This window comes from Pristiophorus japonicus, chromosome 8, assembly GCF_044704955.1.
Source record: "Pristiophorus japonicus isolate sPriJap1 chromosome 8, sPriJap1.hap1, whole genome shotgun sequence".
Taxonomy (NCBI): domain Eukaryota; kingdom Metazoa; phylum Chordata; class Chondrichthyes; family Pristiophoridae; genus Pristiophorus; species Pristiophorus japonicus.
In genome coordinates, this window is record NC_091984.1 from 89,696,411 (window position 1) to 89,722,510 (window position 26,100).

At 43.8% G+C, this 26,100-nt stretch overlaps 1 protein-coding gene across 10 annotated transcripts in view; it reads right to left on the minus strand.

Moving 5' to 3' along the window:
- Positions 1-26,100, minus strand: part of raver2 (ribonucleoprotein, PTB-binding 2) — a 123,916-nt gene that overhangs the window by 6,121 nt on the left and 91,695 nt on the right. The window contains exons 12-15 of one of the 10 annotated variants that reach the window (XM_070887031.1): positions 25,771-25,860; positions 20,898-20,957; positions 12,703-12,819; positions 10,284-10,376 (exon numbers count right to left, since the gene is read on the minus strand). The exons of 1 other annotated variant lie outside the window; for it this stretch is intronic. In XM_070887031.1, the coding sequence (XP_070743132.1) occupies positions 10,284-10,376; positions 12,703-12,819; positions 20,898-20,957; positions 25,771-25,860 (360 nt within the window). Of the gene's footprint in view, positions 1-10,283; positions 10,380-12,702; positions 12,820-16,768; positions 17,209-20,897; positions 20,983-25,770; positions 25,861-26,100 lie in introns of those variants that run through there. 8 more of the 10 variants (XM_070887030.1, XM_070887032.1, XM_070887035.1 and 5 more) reach the window with 8 other exon arrangements.

Below are 26,100 nucleotides of genomic sequence, written 5' to 3' on the forward strand. Positions count from 1 at the left end.
TGCAAAGTGGGCACCCCTCGTCTCCTAGGTGCCAGCCGCAAGCTTGAATTGGAGCAGCAAAACACACCTGGCACACCGGTCTGCCTCAGGATGAAAACATCTTTGCTGCTGCCAAGATACCGGGCATCATCTGCCATGATTTCGCGGTTGTAGTTGCATACCAGCTGGACATTGAGGGAGTGGTGTCCCTAGCGGTTATGGAATACCTTGGAATTGTTCTGTGGTGCCCCCAATGCAACGTGGGTGCACTCTATGGTGCCCTGAACCCTGGGGAAGCCCGCCATTCTTACGAAGCCGGTGTGCCGCTGTAACTGCTTCTCCCTGGTCATTGGTAAGATATGGTAAGTCTTCCTCCTCTTATAAAGAGCATTTGTGAACTGACAGATGGAGCAATGCACGGCAAGTTGTGAAATGTTAGAAATGTCTGCTGTTGCAGCTTGAAAAGATCCAGTGGCATAGATATTCAGGGCGATGGTGACCTTTGATGCCACTGATAGTGCTGTTCTCAACCTTGTTTGAGGCTGCAGGAGACTGCACAGCTACGTTAACACGTCTTTACGGAATCGCAGTCTCCGGAGACACCGGTCATCAGTGAGATCCATGTAGAACTGCTGTCTGCAGACCCTTTGACGATAGGGCCTTCTGCCACTACATCTATGTAGGCGTCTTCCTCTGACAGTGGCCTCATTGTCTTTAAACATATGGCTCCTGTTGATCCTGCCTCCTCTCCATCTGCCTCACTGTGGTGCTGGGGGTCTGCGTCCCTGACCCTCCTCTTGAGAGCATGCCCTTCTTGAAATCCTTCTTGGTGCACCTCTATTTTGAGCTCCGACGCCAACTGCATGGCAGTCTACAACTTGCTGACCCATGTCAGGTGGGTCCCTTGGCGGCTGCCTCGCCATCCGTTGTAGCCGGCGCCACGTTCTTCTGCGTGCCTCCCTGCCGCGCATAATGTGGAGGTGTTTGTTATGTATGCAAACCTATAAATACCATGTCTAACCAGCAGAGAGCTTATCCCCTGGAGTCCCAAGGGATCCCACAATCCCTTGGGAGCACCTGTATATAAGGAGGCCTCACAGGCTGGAGAGTCACTCAGATCTGTAATAAAGGACTATGGTCACACCTTACTTTGAGCTTGCAGTACCTAGTCTGACTCTTTATTCAAGATTTAACAACTGGCGACGAGATACAAATGACGTACCCCACCGCAACAATGCAGAGAACCGTGGGCATCCTGGAGAAATTTTCAGAGGGAGATGATTGGGAAACCTTCATGGAGCGACTTGACAAATACTTCGTGGCCAATGAGCTGGAAGGAGAAGCGAACGCTGCCAAACGATGGACGATCCTCCTCACCGTTTGCGGGGCACCAACATATGGCCTCATGAAAAATCTGCTCGCTCCAGCAAAACCCACAGACAAGTCGTACAATGAGTTGTACACACTGGTCCGGGAGCTTCTAAACCTGAAGGAAAGCATGCTGATGGCGAGGTGCCGGTTCTACACGTACAAGAGGTCTGAAGGCCAGGAAGTGGCGAGCTACGTCGCCGAGCTAAGGCGCCTTGCAGGACATTGCGAATTTGAAGGACACTTGGAACACGTGCTCAGGGACTTCTCTGTACTTGGCATTGGCCATGAAGTAATACTTCGCAAACTTTTGACTGTAGAGACCCCAACCTTGAAGAAAGCCATAGCGATAGCCCAGGCGTTTATCTCTACCAGTGACAATACCAAACAAATTTCTCAGCACACGAGTGCTGCTGTAAGTACTGTGAATAAAGTAACATTGTTTTCGAATCAAAATGTACAGGGCAGGACTTACACGCCTGCAGCTGCACGTCCGCAAATGACTCAGAGTCGGCCATTAACACCTTGTTGGCGCTGCAGGGGTGGTCATCGTTTCCATTCATGCCGCTTCAAAGGATAAGTTTGCAAGAGCTGTGGAACAATGGGACACCTCCAAGGTATGTACAGGCGAGCTGCAAGCCCTGCTAATCCTGCAAATCACCATATTGCAGGGGAGGACAGATCCACGGTGGATCACGACGAACCAGATCCTCAAACCAAGGAGGCAGAGGTATATGGGGTGCACACATTTACCAAAGTGTCCCCCGATAATGCTGAAGGTTGAATTAAATGGACTCCCAGTGTCCATGGAGCTGGACACGGGCGCAAGCCAGTCTATAATGAGCAAAACGACTTGAGATAAATTATGGTGCAGCAAGGCCTCAAGGCCAGTCCTGACCCCCATTCGTACTAAACGGAGAACTTACACACAAAAGGAACTGATTCCCGTAATCGGCAGTGCTACCGTAAAGGACTCCTACGATGGAGCGGTGCATGAGTTACCACTCTGAGTGGTACCCATGCTGTTCGGCGGGAGCTGACTGGGAAAGATACGCTGGAACTGGGACAACGTCCGAGCACTTTCGTCCGTCGATGACACCTCATGTGCCCAGGTCCTAAACAAGTTTCCCTCGCTGTTCGAACCAGGCATCGGGAAGTTCCAAGGAGCAAAAGTGCAGATCCGTTTGATTCCGGGAATGCGACCCATCCATCACAAGGCGAGAGCGGTACCCTACATGATGAGAGAGAGGGTGGAGATCGAACTGGACAGCTGTAACGAGAGGGCATCATTTTGCCGATCAAATTCAATGAGTGGGCCAGTCTGATTGTTCCAGTCCTCAAGGGAGACAGCACAGTCAGAACCTGTGGTGATTACAAAGTAACTATCAAATGTTTCTCACCGCAAGATCAATACCCGCTACCGAAGGCAGACGACCTATTTACGATGCTGGCAGGATGGAAAACGTTCACGAAGCTGGACTTGACCTCAGCCTACATGACGCAGGAGCTGGAGGAATTATCGAAAGGCCTCACTTGCATCAACACGCACAATGGTCTCTTCATTTACAACAGATGCCTGTTTGGGATTCGATCGGCCGCGGCGATAGTCCAGGGGAACATGGAAAGCTTGAAGTCGGTCCCGCGCACCGTGGTCTTCCAGGACGACATCTTGGTTACAGGTCGGGACACCGTCGAGCACCTGCAGAACCTGGAGGAGGTTCTTAGTCGGCTTAATCGTGTGGGGCTCAAGCTAAAACGCTCGAAGTGCGTTTTTCTGGCGCCTGAAGTGGAGTTCCTGGGGAGAAGAATCGCGGCAGACGACATTGGGCCCACCGATTTGAAGACGGAGGCAATCAAGAACACAGAGACCACAGAACGTGACGGAGCTGCGGATGTTTCTAGGACTCCTGAACTATTTTGGTAACTTCTTACCGGATCTTAGCACATTGTTAGAACCCCTGCACTCTTTAATGCGTTAAGGAGATGAATGGCTCTTGGGTAAAAACCAAGAAAATGCCTTTGAGAAAGCTAGGAAGCTGTTATGTTCAAACAAATTGCTTGTGTTGTACGATCCATGTAAGCGTTGGTACTAGTATGTGATGCATCGTCGTACGGGGTCGGTTGTGTATTGCAATAAGCTAATGAATTTGGGAAATTACAACCGGTTGCTTATGCATCCAGAAGTCTGTCTAAGGCCGAGAGGGCCTACAGTATGATCGAAAAAGAAGCCTTAGCGTGTGTTTACAGGGTAAAGAAAATGCATCAATATCTGTTCGGGCTCAAATTTAAATTGGAAAGCGACCATAAGCCGCTTATATCCCTCTTTTCTGAAAGCAAGGGGATAAATACGAATGCATTGGCCCGCATCCAGAGATGGCACTCACATTGTACGCATACAACTACGCCATCTGTCACAGGCCAAGCACAGAAAACTGTGCCGATGCCCTCAGTAGGCTGCCATTGCCCACCACAGAGGTGGAGATGGCATAGCCTGCAAATTTAGTCATGGTAATGGAAGCATTCGAGAATGAGCAATCACCTGTTACCGCCCGACAGATTAGAACCTGGACGAGCCAGGAGCCCCCTTAATATCCTTAGTAAAAAAACTGTGTGCTCCACGGGAGTTGGTCTAGTGTCCCGTTAGAGATGCAGGAAGAAATAAAGCCATACCAGCGGCACAAAGATGAAATGTCTAAGCAGGCAGACTGCCTCCTATGGGGTAATCGGGTAGTGGTGCTAAAAAAGGGCAGGGACAGTTTCATCAATGATCTCTACAGCACCCACCCAGGCATCGTAATGATGAAAGTGATAGCCAGATCCCACGTGTGGTGGCCTGGTATCGATGCAGACTTGGAGTCCTGCGTGCACAAATGTAATACATAGAAACATAGAAATAAGGTGCAGGAGTAGGCATGTTCACAGTTAAGCAAAGCACCCAGGGAGGCGCCACTAAGTTTATGGTCCTAGCCCTCCAAACCATGGTTCAGGGTCCATGTCAACTATGCAGGCCAAATCTTGGGAAAAATTTTCTTAGTGGTTGTAGATGCGTACTCCAAATGGATTGAATGTGTGATAATGTCGGCAAGCATGTCCGCTGCCACCATTGAAAGCCTACGGACCACGTTTGCCACGCACGGCCTGCCTGATGGTCTTGTAAGTGACAATGGGCCATGCTTTTACCAGTGCCGAGTTCAAGAAGTTCATGACCCGCAATGGGATCAAACACGTCTCATCTGCCCCGTTTAAAACAGCGCCCAACAGTAAGGTAGAACAAGCAGTTCAAACAATCAAGCAGAGCTTGAAAAAGGTAACTGAAGGCTCACTGCTGACGTGCTTATCCAGAGTCCTGCTTAGTTACCGCACAAGACCCCACTCGCTCACTGGGGTCCCTCCTGCCGAACTGCTCATGAAAAGGGCACTTAAGACAAGGCTCTCATTAGTCCACCCTGATCTACACAAACAGGTAGAGAGGAGGCGGCTTCAACAGAATACATATCATGATCGCACAAATATGTCACGCGAAATTGAGATAAATTATCCTGTATTTGTGTTGAACTATGGACAAGGTCCCAAGTGGCTTCCTGGCACTGTTTTGGCCAAAGAGGGGAGTAGGGTGTTTGTGGTCAAACTCTCAAATGGACTCACCTGCAAGAAACACTTGGACCAAACCAAACTCAGATTTACGGACTATCCAGAACAACCCACAACAGACTCCATCTTTTTCGACCCGCCAACACACACGTGGCAATCGACCCAGTGGTTCACCACGAAGCAGAACCCATCACCCGCAGCAGCCCAGCAGGACTCACCATCCCCAGCAGCCCAGCAAAGGCCCAACAAACGACTCACCAAAACCAGCATTTGCATCGAGATGATCAACCAGGGAAAGGAAAGCCCTAGATCGACTCACATTGTAAAGAGTTACATTATTGACTTTGGGGGGGGTGGGGGGGCGGAGTGTTATGATTGTAAACCTGCAAAAACCATGTCTAACCACCAGAGGGCTTATCCCCTGAAGTCCAAAGGGATCCCACAGTCCCTTGGGAGCACCTGTATATAAGGAGGTCTCACAGGCTGGAGAGGCACTCTGAGATCTGCAATAAAGGACTACGGTCACACCTTACTTTGAGCTTGCAGTACCTAGTCGGACTCTTTATTCAAGACTTAACAGTGTTGCTCTGCTGCCAGCACTGAGCCCATTTTTAAAATCTGTTCAAGCACAGCCTCCTCAAGCAGTGTTCTCTTCTGCTGACTATGAAAAGGCAGGCCCACTAATTAACAAATTAGTTCTCACGGACGCAACTTTCAATGTTGGTAAGGTTCCAAAATTTTTTAGCCGACAACAATGGTGGGAGCTGCACTTTGCCTTTAAATGCCGCTGGTGGTCTTCATCCCACAGTGTGCGCCGTCCCACAAACCTGTCATTGGCCCCGACAAGCAGCCGGAAACCGATTTCAGGGCAATGTGCTTCTGGGGCAGGGCCGAGGTGGTGCACGCTTTGATTACATCGTTACCAATGCATATTCAGGAACATGGTGGAAGTGGAGGGGCAGGGTGGGGGGGGGGGGGGGAAGGGAGAGCGGGGCGGTGACTTACACCGCCGGAAAAAACACTGCGGGCAATGTTGCGAGCATCGGACACGCTGCGCCGACTGGGCAGTCAGACCACACTGACCCGTCGTCGCCTGGAACAATTTCGCCTCCATAGTGTTTCCACTTGTGGGGAAGAGCAAAAGTAGGCCATCCATATAAGATAGTCATCAAGCAATCAAATAGGGAATTCAGAAGAAACTTCTTTACCCAGGGAGTGGTGAGAATGTGGAACCCGCTACCACAGCGAGTGGTTGAAGCGAATAGTACAGATGCATTTAAAGGGAGGCTCGATAAGCATATGAGGGAGAAGCGAATAGAGGGTTATGTGGATAGAGTTAGATGAGGAAAGACACAGGAAGAGAATCAAGTGGAGCATAAACACCGGCCTGGTCTGTTTCTGTGCTGTATATCTTATGTAACCTTATGTAGAAAATGTTGGAAAAACGCAGGTCAGGTAGCATTTGTGGAGAGAAACAGAGTTAACTTTTCAGGTCGATGACCTTTGATCAGAACTGGAAAAAGTTAGAGATGCAACAGGTTTTAAGCAAGTACAGAAGCCGAGTGGGTGGGGGCAGTGGAGGAAATAAAGAACAAAATGGAAGGTTTGTGATAGGGTGGAAGGCAGGAATGATTAATTGACAAAAGGTATGATGCAAGGCAAAAGGGAGTGGTAATGAGACAAGAAACAAAAGATGGGGTCTAGAGTAGCTGAAAATGACAAAGCTATTGCTCATAATGATTCTGCTTTTGTCATTTTCAGTCAAAATATTCTTTTAAAAACTGCCTTCTGTAATTTGATATAGAATGGTTGTCAAAAAGTTAAATTGGAAATAGAAATCACCCAATTTTTTTATAGCAGTTCTGAGTCAAGAGCAGTACCACAAATAATTCAGATCCTTTTTCTTCACATAGTACAAGAAAATGATGTAAAGTGACCACTGGCCTGGTTCAACAATTCTGATTTAACTAAAAAATACATTTTAATGATCATCATCCAATCTGCCAAACTCAGTTAAAATGCATTTCTTCGTGATGCACTGAAATGAACCACCGCATGCAATGCCACAACAGCCGCAGAATACAGGTTTGATTTCCAAGCTGCTGAACTCAATTGGGATCATATCATTGCAGGATAGTGCACAGCAACAGCCAGCCACAGGGGAGAGGGGGAGGATATTATAATCATCATCATAATAGGCAGTCCCTCGAAACGAGGATGACTTGCTTCCACGCCAAAAAAAGGATGAGTTCACAGGTGTTTCAATGAAGGACCTAATATCCCAGGTCCAGAATGACATCCTGAAGGGTGGAAGATGCGTGGATTTTTTTTACGTGGGGTGGCCGCTGCACACTCGCCACCACACGGGCTTGACAGAGGCAAGGGTTAACCAAGACGACTGGAGACCTGCTCTGCTGCACGGACCTAGTGCGCACACATATCACAGTGTGGGCTGGCCAGTGCTGCCCCTGGCCCTCGCCTCTTCTGGGCCCTGAACTCACACCTTTCCTGGGCCCCGATCACGTCCCTCTACAATCTCTCGCCACTCCTTCGCCCTGACCTCACCGCTCCTGCTGTGTCTGCTCATGCTCCAAGGACCTGGACCTTGATGACGTCACCCCTCCTGCACCAGCTTACACTGCTCCCTGAAGTAGTGTGCCTTCACGCTGTCCAAGGGCTGCTCGCTGCTCCTTTTATGGCCCCAGCCTGCCGCTGGTGTTCTCAGAGGTTGGGGCCTCCACGACCCACACGTTGAGAGATGTTGTATATTGGCTAATCTCACATACATCCTAGCACCCAACTCAAAGCCTCACTGTCAATGACACAAGTACAGGCAATCAAAGTCCAAAGTCAATACATGAGCCAGGAGGAGAGAAAACTAGATATTTAAAAAATTATTAAAAATTGCCTCAAAAAAGTTTCATAAAGAAAATCAATGCAGAATGTTGTGCAGTGAAACAAGTCAATCTTGTATTAAAACCCATTTCTAGTTTCAATTTCTCCTAAATCACAATTTGCTTTTCCTATTTCTTGAGCTGTTTCCCCTGTTTGCAGTACTTCCCCATCACTCCTGTCACACTGACAACCATATGGCTGGGAATGCCCAGCTCACAGCACCACCATTTGAAAGGAAAGTACAATATATTCCACTCAGGGCACCTTTCCAGAGGGGCATTTACGACCCCCAGAGACCAACCAGGACCACAGTAAAATTCAATGGAATCTTAAGAGGTCTTAATTTTTTTTTAAAGTCACATACACCGTGTGACAGACCCCTACCATATCCATTTGGTCTGTAGTTGGGATTTTTGGATTGCGCCTTGTTGTGTACTGTCTCCCAAAGACCCATGCTGACTTTCTCCCCAAAATACATTACTTCTCAGCTTTTGCATTCTGACTTCAATCTACATCTTAATTCCCCAGCTCCCTCTTCTCCAACTTCACCATCCTTCTGTACTTTCCTGATCTTCACCTTCATATAAACACTCCACCCATATCATTGCTCACCACTTCAACTCCATATTTCGTGGGTTCATTGCACTGAAGGTAGCCTTGATCTCGGACAATGCCAGCTCTGATAATACTTTCTTCGACCACCTCCTAATCTCCCTTACCACACTCAACTCCCAACTGATCAACCTATCTGCACATTGAAAAAACACTCTGAGCTCCTTTATAACCTCACTTTCAAATTCCCACTCTAGCTTTTGGCCCTCCATTCTTTATAGCACCTCTGCCACTGTGGACTAGTTTCTAAAATGAATTAAAGCGTGTTTGACACATAGTATCTGTTTCAATTGCAGATGACTGTTTAATTCAAAAATGCAACCTCTCCAACTAACATTTTTTTTTAAATATACAAGGTGCTTGCAGTAAACCTCAAACTCTCCACTAAGATTCTAAATTCTGAACACGTCTTACAGTTTTCACGCTCATCTTAGTCACATAGCAGTATACGCAGCAATTATATCATACGGTTAACTCTCTAGAAAAGTGATTACTATTGTATTCGGAGAGAGGTAAAATATGTAAAGTAGCAATGAATCGATAAAAGACATTGATAAGTCCACAGTTGCGTACCTCCATGCAATCTTGGGCACCCCATTTTAGAAAGGATATGAGAACTAAGGAAAATATACACTATGATGTTAGGAATGAGGGGGGATATTTGTTATGATGTGCCAAAAAAACCTTAGGTGTGTTCACTGTAGCATTTAATTTAACAAAAAGGGAGTGGGGGGAAATATCTAATGCAAGGATTCAAAATTATGAAAAAGATGAGTGAATAAGGAAAATTTACATAGGTCAATGAATCCGTGATTACATAGAATATACAGCATAGAAACAGGTCATTTGCCCCAACCAGTCCATGCTGGCTTTTATGCTCAAGCTTCCTCATCTAACTTATCAGCAAAATAGTCTATACCTTTCTCCTTCATATGCTTATTTAGCCTTCCCTTAAATGCACCTATACTATTTACCTCAACTACTCCCTGTGGTAGCCAGTTCCACATTCTCACCACTCTCTTGGTAAAGAAGTTTCTTCTGAATTCCCCATTTCATTTCTTGGTGACTATCTTGTATTGATGGCTTCTAGTTTTGATCTTCGCTCTCATGGAAACACTCTTCATGTCTACTCGATCAAAATCTTTCATAATATTAAAGACCTCTATTTGGTCACCCCTTAAGCCATCTCTTTGCAAGAGAAAAGAGACTCAGCCTGTTCATACTTTTCCAATATGGATAACCTTGCATTTCAAGCATCATGCTTGTAAATCTTTTTAGCATCCTCTCCAGTGCCTCTAAATCCTTTTTATAATATGGCAACCAGAACTGTATGCACAACTCCAAGTATGGTCTAACCAAGGCTAGAATCAAGTTTAGCATTAACTTCTCTAATTTTCAATTCTTTTCCTCTAGTGTTTGGTTTAAGGGGGAAAAAATTCAGGTGAGGAGTTACCGATCGATATGATGGACCAAATGGTCTCTTTCTGCACTACTATTTCTAAGATTGTATGAAGTGAGTCACCAAGTATAACAGCACCAGCCACCAATATAAAATCCAACACATAATTTCGGAACCGTCGCCGAACAGAGTCCAAATCCTTAAGCATACCAGTATATATGCCATGTGCATGCTCATGGTACCTTTGTCACTTTGTGCCACTCAAACTCTCCATCACTGCACAAACCAATTCATTCCAGCCTGAACAGCAAGCATAACCTAGCTATCACAAGAGTCATTACATTTAATGCGTTTAAACTGGCTACAGCAGTGCAATTTCAGCAGGAAAAGCTGTATATTCAGTCTTTTACCAGTCAATTAAAATGGATTTGAAATTTACCTTGATATTAGTCATGGGGTTTCCCATTGGTGCTGGACCCAGGATTCCAGCCCCTGGTGCGAGTGACTGGTGAGCTGTAGTAGAAGGAGGTCCCTGCTAAGAGGGGGACAAAAATGAATCAAAGCAAGTGTTTTTATCTTTCCGATTTTCCCTTCTCTTTGCCTGAAGGGAGAAATTAATGTGGGGTACAGTTCCATGGGTTCCAGTTACCCTTGGATACCCTGCTTAAGTGGTTATGTTTCATATGAACCAGAGTTCCAGCAGGCTATTTGAGGAGCATAACAATAGAAAACAATCAGAAACAGAAACCTGCCTTATTTTATGTCTCGAGGACCAGAGACATTGATGTCAATTTATAGCATTGCTGCCCCAGCTGATATTAGCTAACTCAGCAGTCAGGTGATCAAGCCTAGTCTATGTGGACCAGTTTCACACCTGGTAGTACATTTGACGAGACGAGGGTGGGAGCTGAAGTGAAATTTTAACCAGGTGTGTAACTGCCCAACTGCAAAATTGGCCTCAATGTCCCTGGGGTAGGGTTCCTGCTCCTGATCAGTGATAAACGAATCCTGGCTGAAGGTGTAGGTATTACATGTCAGATGAGAACAAAATCAGGCTTAGAAGTGGTGCCTTCATAGATGAACAGGAAGAAATTGACCAAAAAATAATTCTTGCATCAAAAGGTAGAAAAAAAATTCAACCATATTGATATTGGCAAATGTGAGCTGGAATTCAATATATTGATCAGCTCGGTATAACAGCTGGAAAAAAAACAACATCGCACTATGTTCATAAAAGTCCAGCAAGTGGCAGTATACATCTTTTTCAAACCCAACTGGCTTTGTTGAAGGGCTGTCATCTTGACTGCTTTGGAAAATCTTTTATCGTATGCAAATGATTTAAGATAAGAAAAAAAAAATCCCCAAATATTTCACAAAAACAATGCTCTTTGAATTCAAGTCTAAAACCAAAGTTGAGTATTTATCTAGGGCCAATTTTCTCCCCATTATTCTCTTCCCACCAGAGGGTGTTATCAGTTGATGGGTATAGCTCAGACAGTGCACAGTTAGCCAATAATGGATAGTTTCATATGCAAACCTAGACAGTAAAATGACAGCAGGTCATTAGAACTTAAGAGGGCCTTACAATGGACACCAATCCTGCCCTCATGCAACATCAACTCTACACTTTTCAGTAGGAATCACTAGCTAGCAATCAGGCATAGTTGATTTTTCTCCTTCCATAATGCAATGGAGTTGGAGAATTGCAGGACCCCCCATTGCTTATCTGGATGAGATCAGCTAATTCAGCATGGATTGGAAAATTGAATTTTGGTCATGCTGGTCTAGATGGCTTCATGTTACAGTGGATGCTGCTTTTATTCTTGGGGTCATTGAGGAGCTTTAAATAGTTTTTTTTTGATTAAACCATCTCACACAAATTTCTCAAGTTCTTTTTGTATTTGATTTTACACCCAGAAATAGCATCAAGAGCTCCAGGAGGGTGCTGGATTTCATTCAGAATAAAACTCTCGTTACTCTGCCCCAAAAAAATAGTTGAATCCAATCTTGAGACTCTCATAATTCAGCCTTCCGAAACTAGCAATTAACCTCGTACCACAGCAAAATACTACGGATGCTGGAATCTGAAATAAAAACAGAAAATGCTAGAAATCTTAGCAGGTCAGGCAGCATCCGTGGAAAGAGAAACAGTGTTAACGTTTCAGGTCGATGACCCTACGTCAGAACTGAATTAGCCTCTTGGTTCTTCTCTGCACCAGCTCCAGGTTTAAGTGTTTTTCTTGTGTCTCATTGACCTTGGGCATAGCTCTCAAAAGGTACAGTCTGACCAGGGTACTGTACACTGCTTTAGCATTACATTCTCTGGTTTATACTCTCTAGTTTAGAATTCTATTCACTTTATTGATTGCTATTTTGCAGTGACTGTGCATGTTAAGTACCAAGTCTATTTACACACCTAGATAACAAAATAACACAAAGCTAGTTCAACATATGGAATATGCACGTCACCCATTTTTCTTCTGATGTTGCTAAGTGGGTCAGAGAAAATGTTTCCAGTTTCCCTCTCCCTTAATTGGCCTGGGTTTTTAAAGGCATCTCAACTGTGTGGAACAGGTTGGATGGACCAAGAGGTCCTTTGCTGTGTCGTTTTTGTATGTTCAATGTCAATATTGAGTTTAATTTGCTCCTATAATTCAACTCATTTTGTAGGTCCTTGGCCACTGCTCCTAACTTTCTTCTTCCCACCCCCTATTCCTGCTAGATATTGTCTGAATTTGACCAAATGGAATTAAGCTTCTGAATCAGGGAATTAATGTAAATGAGTAAATTTGCTAATTTGTGACATCTAAAAGATCACCCAAACCAACATTTAACTTTGCATTATTTATTAACCCTACCTTGTTGCTTTGGCCAGTTTGAACACTTCCAGGGAAGTAGGTTTGACCTCCAGCATAAAACGAAGGCACCATCTGCACAGCCATACTGTAGTTCACGTTGGTATTTGCAGATGTGTGCTGGAAGGAAAAATAAAACTTAACATTTCAACTGAGATTTTAGGAATAGAAAAAGGCTATTTAGCCCAATGGGGCTGTCCCTTGAGATATTTCTACCTGAACCACCTTCTCACCATATCTCAATCACATGGCTCCAGTTGGGGTAGAGTATAGAATGATTTGGTGCAAGGGGTGTCGCAGTTGTGTGGGCAGACTGGTTGGGCTGGGTGCTCTTTACCTTTCTGCCATTGTTCATAAGTTTATATGCAACCTCCAGGGCTGCTGATCCGAGGGCCGTGTGGCTCTTTGTTGGCCGCCGCGGACACGATGGGCCAAAATGGCCTCCTTCTGCGCTGTAGATTTCTGTTTCCATGTTTTTCTCTCCCAGAAACACATCCATTTGCACCTTAAACCAATTATATTGTGTTTCCATGCCCTTTACAGGCAACTTATTCTAGAAATCTTTATTATATTTTTTGTACAAAAAAAAAAAGAGTTCTGTCCAACATCTCTTATTTCCTAGTTTTTAAAATCTATCACTGACGCTGGTGTCCTCTTCCATAACAAATTTGCCTGAATTAAATTTGAAGTCTGTAATAAAGATAGTTACATTTATATAGCCAGTTATGTCTCTTGGAAATTTCTCACGTCATTTTGTATAGTGAGTTACTTTGAAGTGCAGTAACTTATGTAGGCCAAAGTGCCAGCTTTTGTGCACAGCAACATCCCTTAATCAAGAATGAGATGAATGTATGTATTGATGATTGAGATGTTAATGTATTTATGGTGGGGTTGGCGGAGGCAGAATTGGTGCTCAAGAAACCAAGAAAGCTCGCAATTCTTCTTCAAATAGTACGATCAGATCTTTCACATCTATTTGAACTACTGTAACAAAACCTCATCCAAATTAATGCTGCTCCGACAATGCAGCACACCACATCATACTTAAGTGTCACCATAGTTTATGTACTCAAATGCGAGAGTAAGGCTGGAACCCACAACCATCAGGTGATATTGACTAAGCCTGAAAAACATTGACAATTTAGATTACTTCAAAGTGTAAAAACAAATACAACTTCCTTAATTTCTCTTATTACTTAGATTTGATAGCCAGATTTATCTTCATTGCTCATTCTAACCTCAATGGCAATATCCTTCCCATTGACAAATAGCCTATTCAACTGAAAAGTAGCATGTGATCTTTGGAAGGTGAATACAATACAGTGCTACTCCTCAGAATTGGACTAACTTGCTAATGTTTGGGTAAAAATGAGAGATTAATTTTCCCATACACTCAATGATATCTCAACCTGCTGTTGTAATAGCAGTTTGACAAATAGTGTCAATGTAGTGAACTTTTAAAGCATAATTATTTCTCAGAGCATAGATGCATTTAAGGGAAAGTTGGGAAGGGCATGAGGGAGAAAGGAGTAGGATATGCTGATAAAACAAGATGAAGCAGGGTGGGAGGAGGCTCCTGTGGAGCATAAACACCAGCATAGACCAGTTGGGCTGAATGGCCTGTCTGTGCTGTCAATTCTATGTAATTCTCTTTCCTACTCTCTCAAAAGACATGCACTTTAGAACATTTGACCTTTTTTCCTTCCACCCACCATTCCCAATTTTGTCCTTGCTCTCTTCTGAATCACGTTGTGGTCATTCCACAAACAGACAAAGCTCCAGTAGCTTTCAAAATTGACCACTCGTGTGACCCTAAATAGCGAGTGTTGACAGGCATTGGAGCTTGTGCCTAATCCGCTCAACATATATACCTAAAAAAACAGACACACACACAAATATCCAAATATTTATTTCTATGTATATTAAAATATTTTCAAGCACCCTTCCCCATCCCTCTTTCTTACCCACACACACAAATATCTGGTTAGGATTAGGATTTCTAGACAATAAGTAGAAGCAGAGAAGATCTATGGAATGATTGTTCCTGAGTTTCTAGGACCATGGAAGTGTCCTACTAAGCTAACCAATCAAGAATATATAATGTATAATAGAACACTAGAAGGCATATCCAGAGTTTCACCAGATTGACCTTTTGATGAAGATGGTGAGGGGAGAAGAGGAGAAATACCTTTGCACAACATTTCTTCAGGAAACTAAATGGATGAAGCTCATGATGGAGCAAATTGTAGAATGGTCTGTGGAAGAATAGGCTTGATGGACAAATGGCTTTTTTTTTCTCCACCATCTGCTTTACATTTTTAATTTTTCCTTTAATAGTCCATTCCTAACAGTTTTTCCCAACTAGTTTGAAGTCACCAAAAGAAGCTCTTTCTCCTTGTGCTATTCATTAAAAATGTAACAATCCAGTTGTAAGTGATTAAATTGTTGGATGGGTGCCCTACTCCCTGACCACCATCTTCACCAATGTGGGCGCAGCCACTCGAGCAGGGGTGTGTAGCATACCGCCCGCAGTCTCCTGTGCTTAGTGCTCCCATGTGTCCTGAAATGGGACACTATTCGCCTAGGTGTTGATTTGCTCAAACTTTTAAACTTTATGCTGCAGCATAAATGTCAAACTTTCCCTACCACTTCTTTAGCAGCCTCCAGCAGTCTCTTTAGTGACCACTTTTTAAACCGACTTAGAACTAGAAAAACTAGTCTGAGCCTTCACGGTACATCTCCATCTAGTTTTTCCACACATTTTGCGGCAAGGTCCTAAAACAGTGCAGGATCGTTCTTTGCATATTTAAATTGATCCAGAGCTGATTTCAGGTGTCTGCCAGGGATATCTAAAAACACAGGACTAATATGGCTGTGGCATGCAGACTCCACGCCCAGAAATTGGTAAACATTGAACCTGCTTTATCCCCCAAAAGGTGGACAAAATGCATACTATTACTACCCCACTGTGTCCAAATAACTTTTTGCTGAATGTGACCCACGCTATGTGCGAGGATGTCTGATCAAACCCACCATATAAATTGAATCCGACACCTCTGCACTACAAGAATGTATACAAGAATGGCATGAGCAAAGATCCTGAGCTAAAAACAATTCCTGATGTGGTAAAACACAAACTTACTCATGACCTGTTATCCACCCTCACCCAAAGAGAACACTGTTCTAAAAATACAATCTCCGGAATGACCTGCAAAATTGGGTAGTGTGGTGGTGGTAGTGAGCTTGATTGGCAAGCGCTCGGTGCTGCATATGCAGGCTCGAGTTCGACTCCACTCAGTTCCTAGAGGTGTCAAGTAGAGGCTGTGATGTCTCCCAGGTAAAAGAAGAGGGCAGTTTCATAATTGGGTCATCTCTGGCACCTCTTAACCTGCTACAAGAAGCATTAATGGCAACTTTTTGGCAGCAAAGACCTACAGTCAGATGGACAATGGAAGGGGAAAAAAGCTTGCCAACAGCATACTTAAGAAAACTAGAAAAATTAGCTTCCAGAAGACATTAATTATGGCTCATCATCAACATGGTTTTTGTTGCTACACAAATTAGCCTATCCCCTGCATTTGGCTGATTTAGATTAGCCTATTTCATGTACGTTTCCATCTCAATGCAGGCTGAACTAGCATGGTTTGGTTTTTAATTACGTGAATCCCTGTATTTTCAGTACTGTGAATATCTAATATATAAAAAAATATTTTTCTGTTTTTAAACGTGTTAAAAATCTGTCTGCCATAGCTTCAATAGGAAAGGCAGCCTTCCTCAATCTGGATTTTTGTTCTTAAATGTCAAAAAGCATCACATCCTAAAATGTTAAAAAGGCCATTTTTTAAATCGGGTTCGAACAGTGTGCATTGTTAGACATCACAATGTAGGAGGACAAAGTGCAGCCTTAAACTCTTAATGCAAATAGGAACAAGCCTACTGCCTTCAATTCTTAATCCTTTCGGAATTGTGCTCTGAAAATGTTCTAATTTGTAGACTCGCAACGAACTCCTTTATTATCACTTCACTGAACACAAGCCAAAAATGAACAGTACATACACAAGAAAATGTCACTCAAACTTGACCCAGTAACAATTTCCTGTACCATATTGCCCTAGCATCTAATTTTAGACACAATCCTGCAAAAGACAATAATAACCGATGGTAGAAGCAAAAAGGCTTTCAAAGTAAACTTTGATTTAATGATTTAGGTGGATATGCACCGCTGGCGATTTGATATTTAGAAGTACTCAAAAGCAGAGTTTAAAAAAGCTGCCAGAAACCACCTACTCATTCCCCCACAAAGTTTGAATTAGGAGCAGGAACATATGCACAACAATGAGACAAATGTGGTGGGCTCCCAAATTATTTTCTGACTAAATGTGCAAAATCTATAGCTGCAATGTCCATTTAGACCCCTATGGATGGGTTTAATCTTCCAGGTATGGTCTTCCTGCCAGACGGTCATCTCTGGAGTTCCCAAAAGATCCATTCTTGGCCTCCTCACTGCGTCTGAGTGACATAATCCATAGACACGGAGTCAACTTCTACATATATGCTGATGATATCCAGCTCCATCGCACCACCACTTCCCTTAGCTTCACAATCACAACCATACACGAAGACAAAAAGTTCGGATATACCAGAATTTCCTACAGTTGAACACTAGGAACACTATCGTTTTCAATCTTGCCATCGACAAGTTGAACCAGGCTACAAGGAACCTCGTTGTTGTTTGGCAGAAGCTGGCCTTGATAGTTGTTAGAGATTCAAAATTCACTTCCTTCCACGGCTGCAAAATTGCTCTTTCCAGTTTTATCTAACCTCCAGTGTCACTTAAATCTTTATCCACACCGTAGTCACCTCAGAACTGAATTTGTCCAATACCTTTCTTGCGAGCTTCACGGGCCCCACATACTCAATTGCCAAAATTCCATCTTCTGCATTAGGCTCCATTAATCCATCAACTCCAAACTCAATTACCTATACTGGTTCTCCATCCTACAGTCAAATTTAATCATGGCCATAGTCTAAAATCCCTCTACACCATCATCCCATTCTACTTCGACTATGCGTCCCCATACAAAATAGCTATTTCTTTTCCTCCAAAGTTGCTCCCATCTCCAAATTGGACAGTGGGACCCAGATGTTTAACAATTGTTATTTAAGTTAATTTTAAACTTGATTTTTTTTTAAAAAAAGTATCGGTTTAAAAAAGTTTACAACCGAAGGAGAAAGAATTAGGGAGGGAAAAAAGTGGTTTCAAGTGTTTAAACTGTGTTTTGAGTAGTTTTTTTGAGCAAATTAGCAATAATAAAGTTATCCTTGAACTTAAAAACATTTTGCCAAGGATGACACTAAATTGGCCCCATCTTTTGTCCATTTACTGGGCCCAAGTTTCCACAGGATAAAAAAACGGGCGCCCCTCCGAGCTGGGCGCCCGTTTTTCGCGCCTAAAACAGCCCCAGAAAAAAACCGAGCTATTCTCAAGCGCTTTGCAGTTCCTTGTCTGTTTGGTGCGGCACCCAGGGGGGCGGAGCCTACACTCGCACCGATTTTGTAAGTGGGAGGGGGCGGGTACTATTTAAATTAGTTTTTTTCCTGCCGGCAACGCTGTGCGTGCGCGTCGGAGCGTTCGCGCATGCTCAGTGTGAAAAAAAACATTGGCACTCGGCCATTTTTGTAGTTCTTTGTAGCTGTTTAATTTTTGAACATTTTTTAATAAAATCACATTGCCATCAGCACATCAGCACTGAGGCTACCCTTCTCACTGTCTCCTTCCCCTCCCCACCCTCCACGGCAACAAACGGCAGTTTCCTCCCCCTCCCTCCCCTCCATGGCAACAAACGGCTGTCTCCTTCCCCTCCCTCCCCTCCACAACAATAACCCGCTGTCTCCTTCCCCTCCCTCCCTCCCCTCCGCGGCAACAAACGGCTGTCTCCTTCCCCTCCCTCCCCTCCACAACAATAACCCGCTGTCTCCTTCCCCTCCCTCCCTCCCCTCCGCGGCAACAAACGGCTGTCTCCTTCCCCTCCCTCCCCTCCACAACAACAACCCGCTGTCTCCTTCCCCTCCCTCCTCTCTGCGGCAACAAACCGCTGTCTCCTTCCCCTCCCTCCCCTCCACAACAACAACCCGCTGTCTCCTTCCCCTCCCTGGCAACAAACGGCTGTCTCCTTCCCCTCCACAACAACAACCCGCCGTCTCCTTCCCCTCCCTCCTCTCCGCGGCAACAAACCACTGTCACCTTCCCCTCCACAACAACAAACCGCTTTCTCCTCCTCCCCCCCTCCCGCTCAGCGGCACGAACGGCTTTCTCGCCCTCTTTCTCCCCCCACCCCCCCCGGCTCAGCGGCACGAACGGCTCTCTCTCTCTTTCCCCCCATCCTCCTCCCCCCCCCTCCCCCCTCCCGCTCAGCGGCAACGAACGGCTTTCTCCCCTCTCCCTCCCCCCTCCCGCTCAGCGGCAACGAACGGCTGTAGAATTCTCCCTGGCTGAAGCACTTTCACACAGGTAGGAAGATGGTTTATTTAATCTTTTCTTTGCTTATAAATGTTTATTCAGGTTGGATTTATTTGTATAATATTTGTAGAAGTATAAATAAGGATTGATTGTAGAATTTAATGACTTCCCTTCCCCCCCCACCACGTTCTGGACGCCTAATTTGTAACCTGCGCCTGATTTTTTAATGTGTAGAACAGGTTTTTTCAGTTCTACAAAAATCTTCACTTGCTCCATTCTACTTTAGTTTGGAGTACGTTTTCACTGTGGAAATTTTCAAATCAAGTGTCAGTGGCCGGACACGCCCCCTTTTGAAGAAAAAATTCTGTTCCAAAGTAGAACTGTTCTACCTGACCAGAACTGCAGAAAAAAAAAATGGAGAATTGCGATTTCTAAGATAGTCCGTTCTCCACCAGTTGCTCCTAAAAATCAGGCGCAAATCATGTGGAAACTTGGGCCCACTATTTCTATCTACATCTATAACTTTTTACAGTTCTGACGAAGAACCATCAACCTGAAACTTTACCTTTGTTTCTCTCTTCACAGATGCTGCCTGACCCGCTGAGTATTTCCAGCATTTTCTGTTTCTATTTCCGATTCCAGCTTCCTCAGTATTTTGCTATTGTGCTATTTCTATCTATAGTGTCAATTACTTGCAACTACCCCGTCCATCAGAATTAAACTACTTATGAACAGTTACTGAGCCCAGCAATACAATCAGCAGATATATTTAAAGGCCTTTAATAATTTCCTTTCCATACACTTTCCTCATCTCCCTAGACATGCACCTCCCCCAAGCCAATAGGGTGATTGACCTGCTGCTCCTAGGACTATACATACACACTAACCCAAGAAACTAGCAAAAGTTGACCAATAGCTCTTTTAAAAAAAAACCTGACAATTCAAACCCCCAATTCCAAACACATGAAAACAAGTAATTACATTGAAAATGCAATGCGTACATAGCTTTGCAATACAAATTTCAGATATACTCAACATTCCTTTATACATATGGGAGACAAATTATAAAATAATGAAAGCTTGGAAGGATGATTTAAGTGTTTAAGACAATATTTATGTTAATTCATGTTCTTTTAACACAAGTTAAAAAACCAAACCAGTAATATCAGAAATGATGCAACTGGGAGCCTTTATTACAAAAGCACCAAGGGAAACATGCTTTAGAAAAGCAGACTAAAGAGGGAAAGCGAAAAAAATTCAAGTCTCCCATGTTTAAAAACATGTATCTCTCTGGAGCATATGTACAAATGGCTAAACTGACTTAAAAAAGAAATTGAAGTCTAGATGAAAGACCAACATCCAGAATGTAAAATACCAAAGCTGAAAAGAAGGAAGAAAATAATTCAGGAAGTGGCTGGAGGGTACTAAATTTGGCTTTATAAACCTGAAAAGCAGGGTTGGTGGAGATTTTTTGTTTAGAATTTGTTCACTATGACTAACTGCATATCAGGAGATACTAGTTAAACATCAGGAAGTTAAGAGTTAGAAGGGAAGTCTTGAAGATATTTTTTTCCACCCAAAAGTAGTAAGAATCATACAACAAGTTACCAAGAAAGACTGTTGAAAATGTAAATGCAGGCAATTGGCAAGATTCTGGAGAGAAGAGAAACTGATGGATATGGTGATAGTTAGGATTTTAGATGCTGCAGCATTTATGGATGTATTTTCAGTTTCTTACCTGATTATAGAACGTTTCAACAGGAGCTATAGATGTCTGAACAAAAGCTGGTGCTGGTACCTGAAGAGCAACAAAAATACAACACCTAAAATAGAGAAATGGGCAACTTAATGCAGAGAAGTACAAGGTAATGAATTTTGAGACGAAAAATTAAAGGACTGAGAGTGTACACTCAATGGGCACCTTGAAGAGCATCAGAGATCTAGGATTCCAAATCAATAATTTCGAGAGAGTGTATTCTAGGATACTGTTCAGTGAGTGAATGCTGTCCATGGACTGAATGATTAATGATCCCAAGGAGAAGTTTCAAAGTTGAATCTCTGGTCTGTGCTGAATTGATCGATCTCAGGTCAGAGCAATGATGGGGCATTACAAGTAGCCTTAGCCTCAACAGGTTAGAAAGAGGTAGGAAAATGCCACAATGTTTGCTTAAACTGGAAAGTGCCCATGTGTGGGCATCAGGTAACAGAATTGGGCTCTGCCACAATGCACCTCCTCCACCCTAGGTAAATACACTGGTGACAGTCATTATTTCAGCTCATGCATGGCGACTTGATGCTACTAGATAATGGAGGGCCAATATTGCCTGTGAAAACTCACATCTTTCCCTAGTTTCTCTGATCTCCCCTCTTGATCTCTCCAAACTCATCTTGTCCATGAGACGCACTTCCTGCTCCCTTGACCCTACTCCCACTAAACTGATCACCCAACTTCCTTTTTTGGCTCCCATGTTAGCCGACATTGTTAATGGTTCTCTCTCCTCAGGCAATGTTTCCCTCTCCTTCAAATCTGCTGTCATCACCCCTCTCCTCAAAAAACCAACCCGTGACCCCACTTTGCAGGTTTTCGCCCCTGCCACAGTATTGAAATGGCTCTCAAAGTCACAAATGACATCCTTTGTGACTGTGACAAAGGTAAACTATCCCTCCACATCCCTCTGGACCTTTCTGCAACTTTTGACAAAGTTGACCACTCCGTCCTCCTCCAACACCTCTCCATCGTCCAGCTAGGTGGGACTGCACTCGCCTGGTTCCATTCTTATCTATCTCTGGTGTCCCCCAAGGATCTATCCTTGGCCCCCTCCTATTTCTCATCTATATGCTGCCCCTTGGCAATATCATCCGAAAATGCGGAGTCAGTTTCCACATGTACGCTGATGACACCCAGCTCTACCTCTTCACCACTTCTCTTGACCTCTGCTTGGTAACTAAATTGTCAGACTGTTGTCAGATACTGGATGAGCAGAAATTTTCTCCAATTAAATATTGGGAAGACCGAAGCCATTATCTTTGGTCCCCGTCACAAACTGCATTCCCTAACCACTGACTCTCCCTAGCATCAATCTGAGGGTGAACAAGACTGTTCGCAACCTAGGGGTCATATTTGACTCTGAAATGAATTTCCAGCCACAGGTCCGCGGCATAACTAAAACCACCTTTTTCTACCTCTGTACCATTGCCCACCTCCGCCTCAGCTCTTCTGCTGCTAAAACCCTCACCCATGCCTTTGTTACCTCTAGACATAACTATTCCTGGCTGGCCTCCCAAATTCTATTCTACGTAAACTTGAGGTCATCCAAAACTCAGCAGCCCGTGTCCTAACTCATGATCACCCATCACCCCTGAGTTTTCTGACCGACATTGGCTCCCGGTTAAACAACGCCTAGATTTCAAAATTCTCGTCCTTGTTTACAAATCACTCCGTGGTCTTGCCCCTCCACATCTCTAATCTTTTTCAGTCTCAACTCCACAAGGTATCTGCGCTCCTCAAATTCTGCCCTCTTGAACATCCCTCATTATAATTGCTCAACCATTGGTGGCCGTGCCTTCAGCAGTTTGGGCCCTAAGCTCTGGAACTCCTTCCCTAAACCCCTCTGCCTCTCTAACCTCCTATGATTCTATGATTAAGGCGCTCCTTAAAACCTACCTCTTTAACCAAGCTTTTCATCAACTGCCTTAATTTCTTTTATGGCTCAGTGTCAAATTTAAAAAGTTGTTGTTGCCTTCCTCTTGAAAGAGGAAATGAATAGATGAAGTGCTGGTAGATATGAAGTTGTCTGTCAATTTAAAAAAAATATATAAAGTGGTGCAATTTGCTTTACAGAAGAGATCACACTGGAGATGTGGAAGTATTTATCTTTTCCTTTCCTCAGGAGCAATTCCAAAAGATGACCTCTGCCAAATTAACAGTTAATTTCAGGTACATCACATGTTCCCTTAGTCCTTTTACTTCTTTCGGGTATGGGATGTCAAAGCAGTAATTCAACCCCCAACATAAATCATGGCTTTTACTACGCAAGTGATGCCTCACTTTATGCCAAAACTATCACTGGTACTGTAAACCTCTCTAATACAAATACATCCTCACACATAACTTTTCCACACCCCCTTCTAGACTTGATGCACGCAAAAATCATGACAGAAATTAAGAACACTACAGTGATAGCAACAGAGCATATTGGAGCACTAACTTGTGCAGTACTATGGAGCAGCAGCTATAGGTTTGATTCTGCACTAAGGAGTTTCTGACTTACATAGAAACATAGAAAATAGGTGCAGGAGTAGGTCATTCGGCCCTTCGAGCCTGCACCGCCATTCAATAAGATCATGGCTGATCATTCACCTCAGTACCACTTTCCTGCCTTCTGTCCATACACCTTGATCCCTTTAGCTGTAAAGGCCACATCTAATTTCCCTCTTGAATATATCCAATGAACTGGCATCAACAACTCTCTGCGGTAGGGAATTCCATAGGTTAACAACTCTCTGAATGAAGAAGTTTCTCCCCATCTCGGTCCTAAATGGCTTACCTCTTATCTAAAGACGATGTCCCCTGGGTCTGGACTTCAACATCGGGAACACTCTTCCTGCATCTAACCTGTCCAGTCCAGTCAGAATTTTATGTTTCTATGAGATCCCCTCTCATCCTTCGAAACTCCAGTGAATACAGGCCCAGTCGATTCAGTCTCTCCTCATGCCATCCCGGGAATCAGTCTGGTGAACCTTTGCTGCACTCCCTCAATAACAAGAACGTCCTTCCTCATTAGGAGACCAAAGCTGAACACAATATTCCAGGTGAGGCCTCACCAAGGACCTGTACAACTGCAGCAAGACCTCCCTGCTCCTATACTCAAATCCCCAGCTATGAAGGCCAACATACCATTTGCCTTCTTCACCGTCTGCTGTACCTGCATGCCAACTTTCAATGACTGATGTACCATGACACCCAAGTCTCGTTGCACCTCACCTTTTCCTAATCTGCCGCCATTCAGATAATATTCTGTCTTCCTGTTTTTGCCACCAAAGTGGATAACCTCACATTTATCCACATTATACTGCATCTGCCATGCGTTTGCCCACTCACCGAACCTGTCCAAATCACCCTGCAGCCTTAGTGTCCTCCTCACAGCTCACACTGCCACCCAGCTTAGTGTCATTTGCAAACTTGGAGATATTACACTCAATTCCTTCATCTAAATCATTAATGTATATCGTAAATAGCTGGGGTCCCAGCACTGAGCCCTGCGGCACCCCACTAGTCACTGCCTGCCATTCTGAAAAGGACCTGTTTATCCCGACTCTCTGCTTCCTGTGTGCCACGTCAGTACATTACCCCCAATACCATGTGCTTTAATTCTGCACACCAATCTCTTGTGTGGGACCTTGTCAAAAGCCTTTTGAAAGTCCAAATACACCACATCCACTGGTTCTCCCTTGTCCACTACCAGTTACATCCTCAAAAAATTCTAGAAGATTTGTCAAGCATGATTTCCCTTTCATAAATCCATGCTGATTTGGACCGATCCTGTCACTGCTTTCCAAATGCGCTGCTATTTCATCTTTAATAATTTTCCCCACTACTGATGTCAGGTTAACCGGTCTATAATTACCTGCTTTCTCTCTCCCTCTCTTTTTAAAAAGTGGTGTTACATTAGCTACCCTACAGTCCATAGGAACTGATCCAGAGTCGATAGACTGTTGGAAAATGATCACCAATGCATCCTCTATTTCTAGGGCCACTTCCTTAAGTACCCTGGGATGCAGAATATCAGGCCCCGGGGATTTATCGACCTTCAATCCCATCAATTTCCCCAACACAATTTCCCGCCCAATAAGGATTTTCTTCAATTCCTCCTTCTCACTAGACTTTCGGTCCCCTAGTATTTCCGGAAGGTTATTCGTGTCTTCCTTCGTGAAGACAGAACCAAAGTATTTGTTCAACTGGTCTGCCATTTCTTTGTTCCCCATTATAAATTCACCTGAATCTGACTGCAAGGGACCTACGTTTGTCTTCACTAATCTTTTTCTCTTCACATATCTATAAAAGCTTTTGCAGTCAGTTTTTAAGTTCCCAGCAAGCTTCCTCTCATACTCTATTTCCCCCCTCCTAATTAAACCCCTTGTCCTCCTCTGCTAAATTATAAAATTCTCCCAGTCCTCAGGTTTGCTGCTTTTTCTGGCCAATTTATGTGTGTCTTCCTTGGATTTAACACTATCCTTAATTTCTCTCGTTAGCCACGGTTGAGCCAGCTTCCCCATTTTATTTTTACTCCAGACAGGGATGTACAATTGTTGAAGTTCATCCATGTGATCTTTAAATGTTTGCCATTGCCTATCCACTGTCAACCCTCTAAGTATTATTCGCCAGTCTATTCTAGCCAAGACAGTGAAGCAGACTTGTTGAATGGATTGCAGCCAACTCCCAACAAGGGCAGAGCAAACAAGAAAATATCTTTAAAGCATCTAATTTATTTTTATTTCGGGACATACTTAAAATTATAGGTTACATAAATTGCAATGCCCCATGGGTTTTGCACAACCTACGAGTCCCATTTATGCAGCTAGTTAATGCCAATCATTGAAATTTCACTTACCTCACACTGTTCTTTTCCACACCCTATAACAAACGCCTCAGGGGAGTTGTGTGATGGAACATAGTTCTGGTACCACTGTTGCATGGTATCCTACCAATACAGAAATAATTTCACAGGCCATTTTTCAGTGTTTGGTCTATCATGTAATATGGGGTTGAAAATAATACTGGGTTCAAATTCACCTTTAATAATGTAACACACATACGGTTTTATCAAAAGTAACTATTTGCAGTGGATACCAAAATAGACGGTATAGTTAATTATTTTTAAAGACCAAAAGAAACTTCAAAAAGAAACTGATTAAGATGAGAAAAATAGGCTAAAAAGTGG